The following is a 19,501-nucleotide window of genomic DNA, read 5'->3' on the forward strand; positions in this document are numbered from 1 at the left end:
TCCGCGCAGCGCTATTGGCTGTCCCGCCTGTCACTCATCCTGCCCGCCAACCTGGTTGGCCGGAGGGGCGGGGCCGGGCGCCGTGGAACCACAACAATAAACAGAGCCGGGCACGCGCGCGCAGCAACAACACGCAGCCGCGCCTGCGCCGCCGCGCCTGCAGCGCGCGCCGCCGAAATCCGACGGCGGGGGTCAGGCGGAAGCGCCGGACCCAATCAGACGTGTCCGGCCCTGCCCGGCCCCGCCCCCCGCGGCGGAAGGAGCCTATAAGAGGGCGCTGCGCAGCCGAGCGCCCGCGCCGCCGGATCTGATTGGCTGCGCGTGGAGCGGTGGAAAAGGCGCGAAATGCGGCGCTGAGGGACAGGACCGGGACCGCCACTGTCACCGCCACTGTCACCGTCACCGCCGGGCTGGCACAACTGCACCGGCCCCGCCCGTGCCCCGGCGGCCGTGAAAGCGACCATTCGTGCTCCCCGTGCGGGTGGTCGGAGCGAGTGCAGGGAGCTGGGTGCTGGGACGCTTCGCATCGGCCTGCGGACAGGCCTTACTGCAAGGGCCCCCCGGCCCGCGAGCTGCCGCCGCGGTAAGATCGTATGGTTTCTTTTTGTTTTCAGGTACTTGCGGTGTCTGATTCGGGGTCTCGCCTCTGCTGGCTCCTGTAGGTAGGCCCGGGGTCCTTTGCATAAGCACGCCTGCTGTCTCCTCTGCGTCCTTTTCCACCTAGAACGCCCCCTTTTTCCGCTGTTTTATGCTCTGCGCCCGGAGTTTCCGCTGAAAGCCGCAGTAAACCACTTCCGGTCTCTCCTTTAGCTACAGGACACTTGAGAGGCTTTAACTGTCAGCATTCAGAGTAAGAATTCGTGAACTCTTACTCAAGAAGTAGTAGTGAAGTATTTGATACCATTCCACAAGTTGGAGAGAGCCATGCGGGAGGAGACGGTCACGGGATGCGGTAGAGCAGAAACACAGCTGATTATTATTTATTTATTTTCTCTAGACTGTTTTTGGACCTGAAGGATGGACTTCTCAGTGGTTACTGTTGGCCATGTCCAAAATGTGCTTTCAGCAATGCAGAAGAACTTGGAGTGCCCCATATGGTATGCCCAGCAGTAATACCAGTATGGTTAATGAGTGGGTTTGGTTTTTATTTGTTTTCCCCCCTTTGTTTGCAATTGGTTTGTCAGTTCAACAACTTATGAGAAATCAAAAGGATTCTTGTGAAGACTATGTATGTTGATGTTTTGTAAGGCTGAAGTGACAAAGTGTAAGACAGAACGTGTGTTTTGCTTTTATGTTCTAGTAAATTTTGTTTTTCTCTTACGAACTAAATATGTCAGTTCTCTATCCAGAGAGGGGAAAAACATTATCTGATTGGATTAGAGTATTGTTTGTAAAGCAGTGTGGATCTTTGCCCTTTGTCTCTGAAAAGGAAGTGAGGTCTGTAGTTCAGCAAACAAATGCTGAAATAGCAAAGGTTCTACTTAGAGGATGGATCCCTACAGTGTCTGTAACTTCTTTTTTCATTCTGTTTTCATTTTTCTTTTTGTAGCTTGGATGTGGTGCAAGAGCCAGTTTCAACAAAATGTGATCACATATTCTGCAGGTAGGTTTGAAGAGTGCAGTACTTAGTCAATCTGTTTTTAATTTCCATGTATATATCTTTAGTGCTCATCCTGTATTTATACTGTGTTTTGGGAACTTCTTGTGTAGCTACTTTAGAGGAAAAATCAGTTCAGCAGAAGAGAGAACTGCAGCTTCCCAGGTGTGTCAAAGGGGATCAATGAACCCACTGTAAAATCAGAACAAAAATAAAACTTGATAGCAAAGGATTTCTATTAAGTCATGAATGTGCATGTTCAGTTTTAAGAAAAATAATCTCCTCCTTTTGTTACTGTCAAGACTTTTATTTTTTCCTAGGTTCTGCATGTTCAAACTTCTCAGCAAAAAGAAAAAAGGTGTGATACAGTGTCCTCTGTGTAAGACTGAAGTTACCAAGAGGTGGGAAACCTGTCTCTGTAAGGGGACTTGAGAATGAGAGGTTTGAGCTGTGAGGAAAGGCTAACAGTTGTCTTAAAATGTCTCAGCATAACACTAAAATAAAGAAGAAAAGGTGGTTATTAAATAAACTGTCTATGTCTAAAGGAGTAACTAATACCTTACCTCAGTGTAGGCTTTTTCCAGGTGATTGCAGAGGTAACAAATGTTTGTGCTCTATTAGTGTTCAATCATTACAACTCTACTAAACCTACATGGGGAAAAATATGAAATGTTCACTTTTGTGATAGTTTTAATTCACGTGGCAGTGGTTGTTTGGGGGAACTGTGTTATTATTCCTTGGCAACAATTTCTCAATTGTCTCATCTTAAACTTTAGAGTTTTACCCCTTGTTTTGTTCAGCCTAAATTCTAAGAGAAGTATTTACAGTCATTGGTCTTAAAACAACTCAAGTTCTGATACTGTTTCAGAAGCCTGAAAGAAAATTCCAGATTTAAGCAACTAATTGAAGGATTGTTGGAAACTATCCATGCTTTTGAGCTTGACACTGGAGTGAAGTGTAAGTGGTGTGAATGTGTGCCCCCAAATTTTTTTTAAAATAAGGCTTTGACATTTATATCATAATTGTTAAAAGGTATCCCATTTAATGTGCAATACTAAATATGGGAAGAATTATCAAAAGGTTTTTTCTTGGGTGTAGAAGCATAAATTCCATTAAGTTTCCAAGATTTTCTTAAAAAACCTCCTAAACAGTTTTACTGTGTGTTTGATGACTCCACCCAGTCTTATGTTCAGTTTCTGAAACATGGCTGAAGGTGTATCAAATGTTTAATCTGTAATTGTAAGGTAAAGTTCTGCTCTTGATTATGCCCAGCCTTGCAGCTTTAACTTGTTAAACAATCTCAGAGCCTGAATTAGCAGATGCTGTAGCCATGTGTGTTGACCTGTCTGATTCAGATAGATCCTTTGGGAATCCAAATTTATTCTTTCTGGTACTGAGTGCCTTGTAAAGGGTATTGGCAAGTCAGACATGTGCCTGTTTATATTTTGATGGACAAGACGTTGGGGGCAGATGGTGGTTATTGACTTTTGTTTGGGGTGGGGTTTTGTTGTTTTGCTGTGAAAGATACTTTGTTTTCTAGTTCTTGACTTGCTCAGCCATTCTGATATCAGTAGCATTAGATCCTGTTCTTGCTAGGTTATCTATGTAAGCAAAATTGGTTGAAAAAATTAGTTGGCAAGATCAAGATTTTACTTAAAATTTTAAGAAAACTCAGAAAAAAACAATCAGACTAATAATTCAACAAGATTCCTTTCTTTGATAATTGTACTGCAGCCATATATGCACTAAGTGCACAGGGTCTGTGCAAGGCTATCTCATTAATATATAAAGCTGTGTCATACTCAGTGTGAAAATTATTTTTCCCCCCCCCCCCCATTAACATTTTTCAGTTTTAAAGAGTCACCACATTCATAAAACACCCACAGAAGCCACTGCTGCTGAGCTCCTGTGTAAAGAAAGTTCTGTCATTCAAAGTAAGGGCTTCAGAAACAGGAGAAAAAGTGCTAAAGAAAATGGACAAGAAAACACCACCTTGGTAATTGTTTTTTCCCATTTTGTTTTCCTGGGTTGTTTAGAAGTTTATTTGGAATGTATATAGATGCAAATACATAAATGAATGAAGTAGCAGATTTTGGTTTGCTCTGAGATTGCTGTTTGACCTGAATAATACTCTGGTCAGGGACATTTATATATTTTTGTCTTCCTAACCTACTTGAAAAAGACATTTGCATAAAGAACCTGAACTTATAGATGATATTTCCATATTACAGTCTGTTACTGAAACTAGGCTTGAAAAGTTGTCTGTCCTGCTTGTTTCATGAGGCTGCCTAACTATTTGTAGGGTTTTTACATTTTTTTGGTGGTGAGATTATGTCTTGGGATACTTAAGGCATTACTCAGCTTGGGGTGATTTTTCTGTGTGTGTGACTGTTTTGGTTCTCCCCTGCTTGATGCTGAATAGAATGTTAGATAATACAGAATGTAAGATCAAACTGTTAATGTTTTGATCTGTCAAATGCATGATAATTGTTCCTGTTGACACATTCCATTACTGATATAAATATAATAAACTACTTGTGTATTTTTGCACAGAGGCCACCAATTCACATGACAGAGTATTTCTATCAGCCCTTCCTGCTGTGGTTTAAATAATTACAAGTGAGGTTTTTTTAAAGTAGCCTGCTGTTATAAATAACTTCATTTCTGTTCTCCTGTCAGCAGGAAACTACTGGGAATGCTCAGCTTACAGATACCAGGGTCAAAAGGTGTCACCTCAGAAACAACCCCCAGAAATGTGGCTCTCAGAAAGGGGTTTATGTGGAGTTGGGTAAGATCTGTTGTAGATCCACACGAGTTGATCTTATGTAAAATGCAGTAGCAGCTGTTTCATGTATAAATTTAGAAATTACACACTAATTTTTAGCTAAATAACTCCTGGTAGCTCTCTGTTACCAGTCACTGTATTTAAACAGAATTTTATACTGGAGGCATGTTGATATTTCTACACAGAAATCATTATAATTAGGTGAAATACTTTATGATTGAACTTGATTTCATCTGATAAAAGTTGAAAGCATCTATCTCTAAAAAGAACTAGGTGTGCATGGGATGATAAACACTGACTCTAGCAAGTCACCTTTCTCTGAATCATTCCAACCAGAGTAACAGCTGATTTGTTTTCAGGTTCTGAATCATCTGAAGAGTTTTTTAAACAGGCAAGGAAAACTGGGTAAGTGGAGGTGATTAAGGAATTCATATCTTTTAAAGACAATAGTTCAGTGTTCTCATTGCTGTGTTTTAGTTCCTGACAAATGATTTTCAACTTTGAGTGCATTGGGGTAGAATGGGTAGCTGAATTTTAACACTTTGTCATATTATGTACTTTAAATGGTTTTCTAAATGTTTTATTGCTTATGTAGACATTAGTCCTTCAGCAGAAAAGTAGGTACTGTGCTTTAGAAAGTAAGTGTTAAGTTCAGGAATGTGAGAGAGGATCTCTTAAAGATGTGGCCTGAAACTCTGAAGGGATCTAGTTGTGGTGAGCATCAATTATGCAGCATCAATTATGCATCAATTATGACTTCCCCAGGAACTATTTCAGAGAGCAAAAAGGTAAAAATAAGTATAATCTTCTATTCTGTCTGTTGTGGCTTTCTCTGTAGTAAAAGTAGATTTCCCTTCCCAACAGGTTTGAAGACAAAGCTGCAGTTCAGATTTCTTCTCAAGAAAAGCTGGAAGAACTTGGGAGTGTTGAGAAGGGGAATGAAAATTCCTGCAATGCACGGCCTGACAAGCTGTGTGCCAAAGAAATAACACTACCAAATGTCATAGGTGTGTCTTATTTTGGTGACAAAGATGATTTAAGCTTGAAAGAAGCACCACAAGTTAATATTTTTATTTCACATTATTAAATATATCTAGATAGATAGATAGATATAAATATAGTTGCAGTCTTGTATGTTGTAGTCCTGCTGATGCCTGCATGACACTGTAATACAAGACTATTCTGGTTGACTAGATACTTAAAATGTGCATATTTTGTGCACAGGAACAGAAAGGAAAAAAGTAACTTGATCAAAATGCAGAATTTAATTATTCTATGTAAGTAGTATATAGTAGAAACAGAGAGCACTGTCTGATAATTCATGTAGGAAGTTAGAAGAACATATTACATATCTTTATGCTTTTCTCTGGAGGGAGATTTGTGCAGTCTAATATTCTGGTTTGGGGGGAAATAAGAACAGTTCTTTTAAAACAAAGTAGCCATCAAGCTTGTTATTGTGTTTGTGTGTGTAAAATAGGGCTTAATAATTTACAATTCTTGTAAATCTAACAGGTGAAAGTGATTTCTCAAAGGAAGGCTTGAGCAAGAAAAGCACTCAGAGCATTGCTGAATGTGCCAAACCTGACCAAGTGAATATGACTGAATGCCAGAGTTCCCCTTTAAATGTTCTTGCTGCAGATCTGCCTCCAGAGCAGTGTGACAGAGTAGGTAATTCCAGTCCCCCAGTGAACAGGGGCACATCATTCTTCAAGAACACAGAAGAAACAGATGAAGAGCAAACTCACCCCAACAGTAAAAACAAAGAGTTTGACTTAAAAGGTAGTTCAGGGAGCAGGCTGGATAAAAGTGAGGAAATGGATACTGTTTTACAGAGTGAGGAAGCTGTGGAGGGGTGTGAACCTGAGAATGACTCTTTCCATGGCAAAGAACTTCCTCAGGAGAAGCTGCTTCAGCCAGAGAAGACACTTCCCTCTGCCCCCTTGGATCGAGTCTCCAGGAAGAGACTGAAGCGAAGCATTCAGAAAGTCAATGAATGGTTTTCAAAAAGCAACGAGATTCTGTCTTCCAGTTCTTCCCTGGATGATTCTGCTGGAGGAACTGATGTTTCAGGTGAAGGAGATGCATGTTCATCAGATAAAGAATCCTGTATTTCAGAGAATACTGACCCTATGGTAGATTCCATGGAAATTGCAGTGGTTGAAAGAAACCAGAGGTGGTCAAAGCAAACAGCAGATAGCATCAAAGACAAAATATTTGGAAAAACCTACAGAAGAGAGAGGAAATCAAATCTCCCTTCTACCTCCAGAGATGTTTTATCTGCTACAAAAAAGAAAGATGTGGCTGCTGCTAAGTGCCTGAACAATTCCAGCAGAGACAGACCCAAAAGAAAAAGGAAGACTGCCTGTGTCCTGCAACCTGAGGATTTCATCGAGAATAAAGATACAGAAGAGGCAGATGGAGACCCTGAAAGTGTGAGCAGATGCCTTGGAGATGCTGAAAAGAAAAGATGTGATGGAAGTGTTGCTGTTAATGAGAGTCACCTCTCTCAGAATAGAGTGGATAATACACTAACAGAACATGAGGAAGGAGGAGGGGCCACGTGGAAAAAAGCTACTGAGAAGGTGACTGGCAAGCACTGTGATGAGGAGCTAAAAAGGTGTGTCAGTGATCAGAAAAGCACGAAGAAAAGTTCTGCAGCAAAAAGATGCAGGCGTTCCACTAGGACCATGTGTGCTCTGCAGTTAGCAGTGGATAGAAACTCTGTGTCCCCTGATCCAACTGAGCCCCAGATTGATAGCTATCCAAGCAGTGGAGAGCCCAGGAGAGCTGATTCTGAGCAAAACCAAGTGAGGCGCAGCAGGAGGCTTCGGTTACTTTCTGAAGAAATGAAAGAAGTGACAAAAGAAACAGGAAAAGGAGTAACAGCAAAGGGAGCACGAAAGAATGGCAGTGATTGTGGAGGATCTGTCTTTGGAGACCAAAAGAATGTGGCAGCTCAGGCAGCTGAATGCAAAGACCTGTGTGAGCCTCAGGAGATGTTGAGTTCTGAGGGAGTCACTAATCTGAAGGGAGGTGATCTGGAAGCAAATGAAATGCAGGTTAGTCTAAAGAGTTTATCTGACACTGCAGAAACTGGAAAAAGTCTCTTCAATCCTGCATCTTCATGTCAGCCTCCAGACTGTGGTTCCTTTACACCTTATGCAGGTTCTCAAGACAGTGAAATACAAGGTAGCCCTCTCCTCCTACAGCCTCCTTCAGTGCCTTCTGAGCAAACTGCTTCCCATCAGACTGAAGAGGTGACCGAATCACTTACTGCCTTTCCACAGGAACGTGGGCATGATTCACAAAGTGTTCCAGGGGACTTCAGAACTGAGAAGTTGCCTGTGGCTAAAACTGTTTTGGAATCAACCAAGGAAGCAGAAGACAGTGAATTAGACACACAGTACCTGCGGAATATATTTAGGCATTCGAAACGCTTGTCCTTCAGCCTTTTTGGGGCTCCCAGGCAGACCTGTGCAGTAGGAGATCCTGATTCTGAAACTTTAAACCCATCACGTGCTGCTCAGGTAGAAAAGAAGCATAGCAAACATTTACAACCAGAAAACTTGCAAGAAGAGAGAGCAACTGCTGAAAGCTTGGGAAGGGTTTGTGAGAAAGAGAAGCTTGAGGCCTGTGAGTCTGCCTGTGTTGATGATGTGACTTGCTCTTCTGTCAGCACAGGACAACACAGCCATGCTGTTTCTCAAGCTGCAAAGAAAGGGACTCTGACACCAGTGAGAACAGAGACTGCTGGGACTGAGGCCAAAAAACAATCACTAAAAGGACAGCAGGGCAATGAAAAGCCTGTGTCAACTGACATAGGGATAGAAAGTGAGTTGAGACAGAATCCAGTCAGAAGGAATAGAAGCCAAAGTGATCAGAGTGACATAGAAGAGCATGATTCCAAACAAACCAGTGAGATGGGCTTCACTTCAGAAAGCAGTCTGGAAGGAAAGACCAGAGTTGTTGATGACAAAGAACCAGTTCTACATTTTCAATCCGCATCGATGATTTGTCCTGCAAGTTGTCAGCAAAGTCCTGCTGAATTCATTAGGAAAAAAAGTAGCAAAAGTGAAGGAAAACTAATAAAGGGGAACGAAGAACAAGCAACCCAAAGTGCTAGCACAGCAATGCCTGAGGGTGTAGTTGCAGAGGCTCTTAGAGGGAACAGTGATTTTACAGGTTTGTCTGAAACCCCTGATGGCTTACTGGGTTCTGATGCTGCTATTGAAGAGAACACCAGCTTCTGTGAAACTGATAGGAGAAAGAAATCTGCAGTGTTTGCAAAAGGAAGCAACAATGCCCTGGGACAAGAACCTCACAACAGAAATGTTGGTTCTAAGCCAAGATCTCGAGGTATTCAGAAGTCTCGAAGACGAGCACGGAAACTGCCATCTTCGGATGAAGAATCCTGTGAGGATGAGGATCTGCCATGTTTTCAGACATTAGTATTTGGCAAATCAGTAAGCACACCTTTGCAGACTGATAAACAAGTGACATCTGTGGCAGAGTCTTCATCTAGTCCCAACACGTCGCCTCACAGTGGAAGTACTGGTGACAATATTATGCAGAAAATTCCCGAAGTTGCCCAAGACAATGTGTGTGCTTCACCAAGCCAGGAGTCAGAATGCTCTGTCAACTTATTTTCTTCCCAGTCCATGTCTGAAGAATCAGTTAATGGAGCACAAGAGCTGAAGAAACTTTTGCTGCAAGTTGATGAATCCAAACAAGTGACCGGCGTGAAGGAGGGCAAAGAAACTTTTCAGAGTTGTAATGGAAGGCTGGAGAGGACCAAAACTGGCTCCAGAGATGAATGCCAAGAAGACCCAGACATGGGAGCAAACCTAGGTACAAACCAAGGTTTTCATCTTTGCAGCAGTGTTTGTAATGTCATTACACACGGGGTTTTTGGTGTTTGCATGGGAACTTTGTTCTGTATTTATGAGGTGCTTGCTCTCCAGAGGAATGTATCAGCCCTAAACAATCAAACAAAAAGCCCTCAGTGGTTTATTTCCTGAAAATTATGTTCTTCCAGTCTTCTTTGTTCAGAGCACAAATGAATAGGCTGGACACTAGAGGCTGTCTGGTGGGACATGAATTTTTGAGGGATATTGCAATGTGATACTTGCACTGTCAGCAAAATTTCACACAGCCCATCTAAGCTTTTCACCCCTATGAGATGTTTGTTGAAATTGGCTGTAGAATTTTGTGGCAAATATTATGACATTTTTATGGCTTTCATAAACGTTTAGGACTCTCTTATCACTGTTGACACACTGAGTTCTGTTTACTTTGCCATGTGTATGACATGGTATTCTTTGAAATGTTCACTCACAGTAAATCTGTGCTTCTCATTTCAATATTTTCAAAACTTGTCGCTTTAGCATTATAGTTAATAGTTGTCTAAAAGATCTGTGTAGTAAGAGATTATATATAATGTTTGGTTAGTTGTATCTTGGTGGGTTTTTTTTTTCTTTAACTCAGATTTTTTCCCACCTTCTTCAAGGTGAAGCATCTGGATATGACAGTGAAACAAGTATTGTAGAAGATTCATGTGGACCATTCTCTCAGGGTGAAATCCTTACTACACAGGTCAGTGAGTTTATGCACTAAGTGCTAGAAGTAGCTTGCACTGGGTTTTTTTGGTTTTGTGTTGTTGTTTGGGGGTTTTGTGTTGTTGTTTGGGGGTTTTGTGTTGTTGTTTGGGGGTTTTGTGTTGTTGTTTGGGGGTTTTGTGTTGTTGTTTGGGGGTTTTGTGTTGTTGTTTGGGGGTTTTGTGTTGTTGTTTGGGGGTTTTGTGTTGTTGTTTGGGGGTTTTGTGTTGGGTTGTTTTTTTTTTTTTTGCTTTGGGATTTTTTTTTTGTCCTGTGTGACTTCAAGATAAGTCCTGTGCTAAATCTCTTTCCAGCATTATCAGCTCTGTGAGTTTTATGTATGTCAGAGAAGAGAGAACTTAATTTTATGCTTTCTGAGTTATTCTTTTTACTGCATCAGTGTAAAATGTGATCAACTGGCAGGACATTGCTTCCTGATGTGGCTTCATGGATACAGATTCTAGGATGTGCCTGGGTTGAATGGATTTGTGGTAGTACAGATTGGTGGGGAGTGTTGGCTTGTGGTGGGGCAGTGGTTTTCTGTTTGGTTGGGGTTTTTTATGGGTTCAGTAACAAAGAAGTTCCACATGGTGCCAGTGCTGGAGCTGTAAATGGAATATTCAGTTCTGTGGAAACTGCTTTATCATGTAGGGTGAAGGTTTTTGGTTTTTAAAAGGATCCTTTGAAGCCCTGAATTGTTCTTATGAGGAGCTGCCTATGGCATGTTTTTAAACATTTAATGTAATTTTTGAGAGAAGATAAGGAAAAGTAACATAAAATATTTTAATCCTTTAAATGGTCTTTGGGGCTCTTAATAATGGTGGAAAGTGCAGAGGCTCAGTGCTTGATGTTCATTATTAAATTTTAAATTAAGCTACTAATGCAGTTTGAACAAAATTACTTAAATTTGTGCACAAGTTCTATATTTTTTTCTCACTGATTAAACTCTGAGTGATCTAAACTGAAATAATGTGACTGGCAAAATGAGTGTGTGCTTGGTTGGGTGGTTTTGCTTCTGACTGTGGGGTGTGTGCACTGTTTGTAACAGTAAAAGCACCACAGTCACCTTCTGAACATGTGGCAAAAAAGTGATTCCAAACAATTTTGCTGCTCCTAATTTCCAAGCATTTGTTAAATCCTGAGTTTGCTGATGCTGGCACTCCTGTGTCTCCTTTGCAGCAAAAGAATGCTATGCAAAATAGTCTGAAAAAACTTCAGCAAGAAATGGCTGTGCTTGAAGCAGCACTGAAGCAACAAGGAAGTCAGGCCTGTGAATTTTTGCCTATGAATAGTGAACTGCCACATCCCAGTAGTGAAAGAACTTTGGAAATGGAACAAATGAGACAAGATGAAGAAAGGTCAGTGTTTTGGGTCTGTTTGGAGGTTTTTTGGTTTGTTTTTATTTCTAAACTTCTACTAAAAAAATTTAAAATCTTGAAATAAATACTTCTGAGCAGTTGCAATACCTTTGCTGTTGATACATGACTCTGATACTTAAAAGAGTGAAAAAGGTATTAAAATCGATTTTCCTCTCCCCAGGTCTCCAGAATTGTTGCTCCCATCTTCTGAATCCTGTTTGTTAAAGAGACCAGATCTGGAGAAAGGCCTTGAGTGTGACAGTATTCTAAAGAACAAAGCTCCTTGTGAAAAGACAAAACCTGTGCAGGAGGCAGTGCAAGAATACAGGCAGTGTCAGCTTGAAACAGGTAATATTTAAGAGGCAGCCAACACATTTTGAATTCTGGTGGGTTTTTTCCTGCTCTTCTCATATTTTTAAATACCAGCAAGATCTACATCATCTTCTTGCACATCAAGGATTTTAATTTATATGTTCCTGGTCAAATTGAAAAGATGTTACTACTTGTTTGGCAGCTTTATGGCTGCCCATGGGGTGGGACAACATTTTGACACTAATAGGAGGTTTTCTGTCTCAGTTCTAAACTCATAGTTTTTGATAATACACTACTGGAAGTTTCACAGGTATTTTAGTGTCTTCACTGTAGATCAGGAAAAAGTAATGATAGAGGCAAAGATGAAGTAATAAACACATAAGGAAATGAAGTAACTGCAGAACTTAAACCTAAAAGGTAGAGAGAGCAACAGCCTTCTACCATGAATACAAGACAGATGAAATTTTCTCAAGGAGTAATTTCTCTTTTCCTTCAGAAAATGCAGAGGAGCAGAAATCTGGGACCAGGCAAAACAGTGCATCTGTCTCATCAAATCTCTCTGGAAATGTGATCAAGAATCCAAATAACTCTTCCTCCTCTACAAGGCTTCTTAACCCTCAAACTCCTGAAGCCACAAATGGGTCTGTTGCAGCTCAGAACACTAATAAAAGCTGTGGTCCAGGACACAGATTGAAGAGAAGTGGCTGTTTTCCTGTACCTGTCCTGCCCAGTGCAGCTGGGAAAGAAAATGCTCCAAGTCCAGTTGTGACAAAGAGGAAAGAAATGTCAATTGTGGCATCAGGTCTGAATCACAGCGAACATGTAAGTAAATGTCAGAAGTTTGACATCACTAATTAATGATTCCTGATTACCACTACAGTCCTCAGAAGAGAGATCTCTAAGTATGATAGGAACTAATCTTGTGGGAGCTGCAGATGAGTAACACAGCAATTCAGGTCAAACTTCTTCACTCCTGACAATGTGAAGGATGCTGCCTGTAATGGCACTGTTAAGGTCAGTGAAATTTGAGCTTTTTAAATGACTCCTAATGTCTGGGGGAAAACACATTGTTCCATAGCCAGAGGACTTCCAAGACAGCCTTGGGCCTGGGCAAGAGGCTGTTTGAGTGGTTGGTTCACTTAGTGAGGATTTCTGTAAGTAGTAGTTCTGAGTTGCTAATAAACCTGTTTCTGCACTGAGTTTCCAAGAGGATTTGGCTTTTTTTTATAAACCACATACCAACAGCTGTGCTTTCCTTTAATCTGCTGAAAGGTGCCAAAATTATTGACTTTTAAGGAAATGTACATTCTGTGTGCCAACACAAATAAAACTGTTACTTTAAAGGGACTGTGCTATTATGTTATGGTCCTGCAAACTGGGGCTGTTGGGTTTAAATCTGGTTTGCTACCTCTTAGTTTTCTTAACTGTTTTTCAGTTGGTGGTCCAGAAGTTTGCAAGAAAAACTCAGAGCACTTTATCTAATCACATTACTGAAGGAACAACCCATGTCATAATGAAAACAGGTTTGTTGGGATCTATGTGGCCAAATCCTATATTGACAAACCATATAGAATTGTATCTTTAGTCTAACCAACAAGCACACAGATCAGCAATAAATTTGAATAAGTTTGAGGAGAAGGTGTTGATTGTTCATCATAAATTTTTTTGTTGGGAATCTTTCTTACTGTGTTAGAGTGGGGGTGCATTTTTCCTTGTGATTCACACAGGAATATTTGATATTTGTTTCTTCAGCTGTTTAGTCATGATTTTCAGGTGTTTACAGCACATTAGTGTGAAGTAGTTCATAACCAACCAAAAAGAAATGAAGGTGGTTCCCAAAGAAATCATATTTTTTCTTGCCTCTTCTCTCTATTAAATCACTAAAAAATGGTTCACAAGTGGTACATGTGATTACTTTCTGCTGGTTTCCTTCAGTTTAGTAAAATCAGGACACCAGAATTTTGGAATCTTTCTGCAGTTTTGATATTTTGCTGCTGCACTTAGCAAAAAAAATTTTGGTTTTAGGCACAAATAACCTGAGCTGGGGTTTTTTTTTGCTAATGGAAGAACTTAGAGATGTTACTCTTGTTTTCTCTGCAGACAAGGAGCTGGTGTGTGAACGGACACTGAAATACTTCCTGGGCATTGCAGGAAGAAAATGGGTGGTTAGTTATCAGTGTAGGTATAACTTGTTTCAGGGGTAAACAGTCTTTACCCTTCTACCACAAATGTCATCTTTATTTCTTACAGTAAGGAGAAAGGATCTCTTCATGTCTTGGAGTCTGATGTTTTGCAGTGTTTCTTCTAAATACTTAAAAATAAATTAAAATTGAGAACCCCAAACAAACAGCAACATTAGAATTCTTTAATTTTCTGAGTTCAAATATCCACATTGCTCCCCACCCTGGTAAAAGTCTTTTTTTCCCCTCTTAATTTAAATCTTTGAGATGCATGGCATTGATTAGTGTAAAATTAACATTATTTATAAAAGGGAAATAAATTTTTAAAGTTCTTTCAGCATCATATATACTCTGTACTAAAGGAATACTTTAGTACAATACTTTCAATCTAATATAGCAATGAAGTCAGACTACTGGCAGTGGAAGAACAGTTTTGCTGGATGAAATGACTTGTGCTCTGATTTTTTTTTTTTTATTTAGGGGTAATTCAGTCTCTTAAAGAAGAAAGGCTCCTGGATGAGGTAGGTCTTTTGTCTTGGGTGAAATGTCAAATGGGTGAGTAATGCTGTTACACTGATGGACTTAGCAGTAATCCCAGATACTGTCTAAACACTTAATATATGGAACTCTAGTCTGAAATCTAGGGTTCTAGTTTTACCAAATGCTAGGAGCAAAAGCCACACTAATACTTTGTGTTCATTGTTATTGAAGACATCAAGTCCCTATTGTTTTGTTAAGGGGATGTAGACATATATTTTTTTATAGGCATTCCTACTGATATTGATAGATTATGGCATAGAGCAAAAGATTTCCTTTGCCTAAGGAAATACTATGTACTGATAATTTCTATCAAATGAGATTTTACTGATAAGTTAATTATAATCATGGAACATGCTGCTTCTTTTAATCCAGTTTGCTAGACTGCTATACAGTTTGACTATAATTTGTTTCTCTTAAAATTGCCTGATGGTGCAGGGGTTTCATTGCTGCTCTCCAGCATTTCTCTTGAAAAGCCTTTTAATTAGTTTTCTGCACACACCTATTTGTAGCTTGTCAGATTCCAGAACTGGTTTGATGCAGAACTGACAGGAAGGTGTTCTCAGTCTCTTAACTTCTGATTGCTTGTGTATGTTGTGTTCCAGGAGGACTTTGAAGTCAGAGGAGATGTAATCAATGGGCGAAACCACCAAGGTCCTAAGAGGGCTAGACAGGGTCAGACTGAAAAGGTATGAGCATATCATCATCATCCAGCTGAATATCTGCAGCTTCTTCTGATTTCTCTGCTGTTCTGTAGATACAAAGTTGTACAAGTTAAGCAGTCTCATACATGAAGGGGGAGCTCTGCAGAAGAACAGATAAGTTGAAGTGACTCACTGTGCCTGGAGTGAATGCTGTCTTATAACATAGCATGGGATTGAGGGGCCTGGGTGATGTTGCCCCTGGGTGATGTTGCCCCTGGGTGATGTTGCCCCTGGGTGATGTTGCCCCTGGGTGATGTTTGCCCCTGGGTGATGTTGGCCTGGGTGATGTTTGCCCCTGGGTGATGTTTGCCCCTGGGTGATGTTTGCCCCTGGGTGATGTTGCCCCTGGGTGATGTTGCCCCTGGGTGATGTTGCCCCTGGGTGATGTTGCCCCTGGGTGATGTTGGCCTGGGTGGTTTGTAGGCTACAAAGACCTTGGGATGCACTTTATGAAAATAGTGATAACTTAATAACAAGCCCTGGAAGTGCAGTGAAACCAGCATATTAAGTACTGACCTTTAAAAACCCCATATGTACTCTGTAATATGTGCCTTCCTTTTCAGATCTTTAAAGACTTTGAGATCTGTTGCTATGGACCTTTCACTGATATGACTACAGGTGGGTCCTTTTAGTGGAATTAAATGAATTCTTAGCAAGGAAAATCATTAGTGTTGTGCTGTCTGGTAATTTTTAGATGCTCTTGAATACTTTTATTTGAACATTTTTTTCTTCTGTCTTAGTAAATAGTTCCTAAGTATCCCTCTTCTAGCAGTTGCCAGTCCTCTGTGTAACCTTCTATCTGTAGGAGCAGGTATTAAAAGTTGAAACACAACAAAACCAGAAGTTCATATGCAAAGAAAAAGCTGTGCACCATAGCTTTACTTTGTTATTTTGAAATTTAACAAACTATATTAAATGTTTTGAAAACTTACGCTAAGATTTTTCCACTTAAAATATTTGTACCTAACTCCCCATTTTTGTGGCTTATTTATCAGATGTTTTCTGATTTATCCAATAATTTTATTTTTGACTGGGTGAAATATCCTCACATCTCTTGACATTTAGAGTAATTGCTACAGAGGATACAGGGCTTTCACCTGCTGCAGTGATAGTCAGTTGTGGCTCTTGAGAGACTTATTTATCTTCTTCACTGTCAGTTCAACAAATTGGTGGAAATTAAGTACTTTGACTACTTTAGTTTAATGAGAACTAATCACAGTTCTGACTTCTGGGTTTTAATTTTCATTTCGTGTCTTGCATTTCTTGTCTCTTATGATAAGGGGAAATAAACTGTGACTTTAAATTTTGGGCATGTGCTCCTTTGCTTCTTCAGTGTTTTGCTTTGTGTAGACCTGACTAGAGGGTGAGGGAAGATGGAGCTGATGCTCCTCAGCAGGTTTGAAAATGAAAAGACTTAACATTCTACCAAGGCTAAACATCTCTTCCAAATTGTGGTAGTTTGTATCTTGGAAAAAATGCACGAGGGCTCAGGGAAATAGTATCAATTCCAACCTGATCTAAAACATTGCAATAACAGACTGTTCATCTGATTTCTTCAGGACATCTGGAGTCTATGGTGGAGCTTTGTGGTGCCTCTGTGGTGAAGCAGCTTCATCTGTTCACACCCCCCCCAGTAAGTTCCTGAGTGTTACCCTTCCCCAGTCACATCATGGTGACAGATCAGCACTGAGCCTCCCTTTCTGTCCCAAAAAGCCTTTAGTGCCTGAATGTAGTCATAGCATTCCTGGAGAGGAACCACAGAAGAATCTTAAGTGCTAATGTCCTTCTCTCTCTGCTACTTCTTAAATTCCTCTCTGGAGCAGAGTTAGCTCAATTATTGCTCTCTGCAGGTAGATATGAGAATCATTTAAGGACAGACAGATAACAGTAGCATTTTTTTTTTTTTATAGAACTCTACTGCTGTTGTGGTTGTGCAACCAGATGCTTGGAAGGAAAACACAGATTATGGAGGTAAAGTGACACTGTCATGGGCTGTTTTCTGGTACACACTCAGTGCTTTTGTCACCTCTGTCCTTTTAATAGCTAAATATCAGAGAGGTTTGTAGAGGAATCAAAATAAAATCCTGCTGCATCTGGAGATGGAGGTATGTCTTGAAAGAAAAATCTGGAAGCACAAGGTTTATTGTCTCAAGGATCAGCAATAGAATCTTAAAAGCTACTGTGGCAGGTGAATGCTGTTGGTTCAGTTGTCCTCTGTGTATCATCAGCTTTACAGAAACTTTTCTGATCAGATTGTTTTTGAAAGGTGGGGAAGGGTATCCTTGGAGGACTAGTGAGACCTAGGAGAAAGCCTCAGGTGGAACAAGATTGTCTTGGTCTGGAAACAATGTCTTGCTACAAAGCCTTAACTGATATAATTTTGCCTTTTTTCTTTTAAGCAAAATGCTCTAGAGAAACCATGAGACTTAGAAAGTCCAAGTGTTCCAGACTGACTCACTTTTAAATGGGATAGTGGGAGTTCCAGAATGAAAGGGAGCTAGTTAGTTTACAGTGAAGTTGAACAAAAAAACAAACCAAAAAAAAAAAAACAAACCAAAAAACCAGCTGTTTCCATGGGACTGGAAAAATGAGAAAACAGAAAGATCCTGGAATGGGGAAGAACAGTCTGAAAGTGCTTCAGTAATTTTATGTTGCCTGTGCCTTAATGAGCCTCATTGCTTGTCACATACTTGTGTGTCTGGGCAGAGAGGAACCAGAGCTGTGTCACTGAGGTCTGAAATTTAAAAGCAAAGAATGCAGTCCTTGTTATCTTTTCATGTTTATTCCATGGTATTCACTACTTCCTGCTTGGCCAGTTGCCACCCAGCCCTTCTCTTTGCAGCAGCAGTTTTACCTGCATTGTTGAAGGGAATAGCAGTGCCACATCACTGTTTCCAGGCTTTTGTTTTTTTACCAAGGCTTTTAAAATGTTACAAAGAAAGCAAATAGCTTAATCTGAAAGACACTGGTAGTCAGTCTCACCTTAAACTTGCTTTGACTCCTTGCTAACAGTGGTGTCGTTTGTGTGTTTGTCTTCCAGCGATACAGCAGCAGAACAACGTTGCCGTGGTGACGAGGGAGTGGGTCTTGGACAGCGTGGCTTGCTATGAGTGCCAGAAGTTTGATGCTTACCTTGTGTTCTGAGGGTTAACAGCAGCTCTTTGGCCCTTGCTCAGAAATTCTGATCAGTGCTGATAGTTTGAAATTATTTTAAGGGCTGAGAATTTTTTTGAGACAGGCAGAGACGATGTGTGTCTGCTGTTCTTGTTCAGAGTAAACTGACAGATTTTTATTAAAAATAAAATTGCTTATATAACATTACCATCTACAGATAGAATTAGCCACTGTTCTTTAAAGATTTATATTAATATAAAGCACTATTTTGAAATTACAAATGTTAAACAAATTTTAAAAGTTAGAAAATGTAGAATATGACCTCCTCAGAGAAATGGTGATGTGTTATTTACCATTGCAGCCAGTTTCTGTTTATATACTTGTGGCCAGTTTGGAGACAGTTAAAAGAGGGATATTGGGCTCAGGGCTTGAATTAAAATGTACTTGCACTCTGGAGTAACCCCCATGTTTGCATTTTGTTTAAATGCAAACCCTGAACACCATTTGTGATGCATCAGTCTGGACCACTGACTGGTTGTGTTGAAAACATCACAAACAGCTCTCTTGCTGTATATCAAAGTGCCAACTCACCCTAACCAGAAACATTCACACATGCAGCCCCCAGAAAGCCAGTGACTGAGTCTCAACAGAAACTTCCTAAAACCACAAACCCATACCAGTGTTGTCCAGCTGATTTCTGACAGGTGTCTGGGGCACTGTGAAGAGTTAATGAACAGATGCACTTTAGTATCCCAGTGACCCATAATAAGCCCAGTAAGAATCTGCTTCTAATAGTCCCTGTGTGCAAAATGAGGCTGTAAAGAAGTTACTTTTTATGGAAGAAAATATGTTGCTTCTTTCTGTTGCCAAGCAATTCAACTTCATACCTAATTTTGTACTTTGAGAACAGAAGGAAAACCTGTTCTCATGCAGTGGTTGTTTAAAAAAAAAAAAGTGTCTAAGTTCAGAGAAGTGTTTAGTGCTCAGATGGTGATGTCTTGGAAAGTTACAAAAGTATGTTTGTAAATACTGGAATATTTACAATATTCTCAAAGGAAATAAAATTATTTTGGCAAGTATTTCATTTAGTTGTTTTGCTTTCCTTGTGTGAACCAGTCCCTCAGTCTCTGCACTGAGGCAGGTGTGAAAAAATACCTGAAGTCCAACCTCCTGAGATGGGCAAGGAAGTGGAAACTTACTGGAGGTCAGAAATGTAAATGAGAATTTCAGGGCTGGAATAGGAATTGTAATTCCTACTCACCCTGATAAGTAAATGTGTTATCAAGTGTCTTGCAGCTGCCAAGTGCAGGGGGGCTGATC

At 40.4% G+C, this 19,501-nt stretch overlaps 1 protein-coding gene across 4 annotated transcripts; it reads left to right on the top strand.

Moving 5' to 3' along the window:
• Positions 1 to 295: 295 nt before the first annotated feature.
• BRCA1 (BRCA1 DNA repair associated) lies at positions 296 to 19,260 on the top strand. Of its 4 annotated transcripts, none has more exons than XM_032711442.1 (22): positions 296 to 583; positions 998 to 1,097; positions 1,550 to 1,603; positions 1,918 to 1,998; positions 2,466 to 2,554; positions 3,448 to 3,593; positions 4,277 to 4,385; positions 4,742 to 4,787; positions 5,247 to 5,389; positions 5,895 to 9,230; positions 9,889 to 9,974; positions 11,156 to 11,334; positions 11,516 to 11,682; positions 12,143 to 12,468; positions 13,082 to 13,169; positions 13,747 to 13,824; positions 14,307 to 14,347; positions 14,969 to 15,052; positions 15,631 to 15,685; positions 16,627 to 16,700; positions 16,978 to 17,038; positions 18,108 to 19,260. In XM_032711442.1, exons 2-22 carry the CDS (start codon positions 1,018 to 1,020, stop codon positions 18,209 to 18,211), a joined length of 5,427 nt encoding a protein of 1,808 aa, XP_032567333.1. In that variant the 5' UTR covers positions 296 to 583; positions 998 to 1,017; the 3' UTR covers positions 18,212 to 19,260. The 4 variants fall into 4 exon arrangements, with proteins under 4 accessions (XP_032567333.1, XP_032567337.1, XP_032567335.1 ...); XM_032711446.1 differs by having other exon boundaries at positions 4,280 to 4,385; XM_032711444.1 differs by lacking the exon at positions 296 to 583 and adding an exon at positions 615 to 662.
• The last annotated feature ends 241 nt before the right edge of the window (positions 19,261 to 19,501 follow it).

Source organism: Chiroxiphia lanceolata, chromosome 26 (assembly GCF_009829145.1).
Source record: "Chiroxiphia lanceolata isolate bChiLan1 chromosome 26, bChiLan1.pri, whole genome shotgun sequence".
NCBI classification, from domain to species: domain Eukaryota; kingdom Metazoa; phylum Chordata; class Aves; order Passeriformes; family Pipridae; genus Chiroxiphia; species Chiroxiphia lanceolata.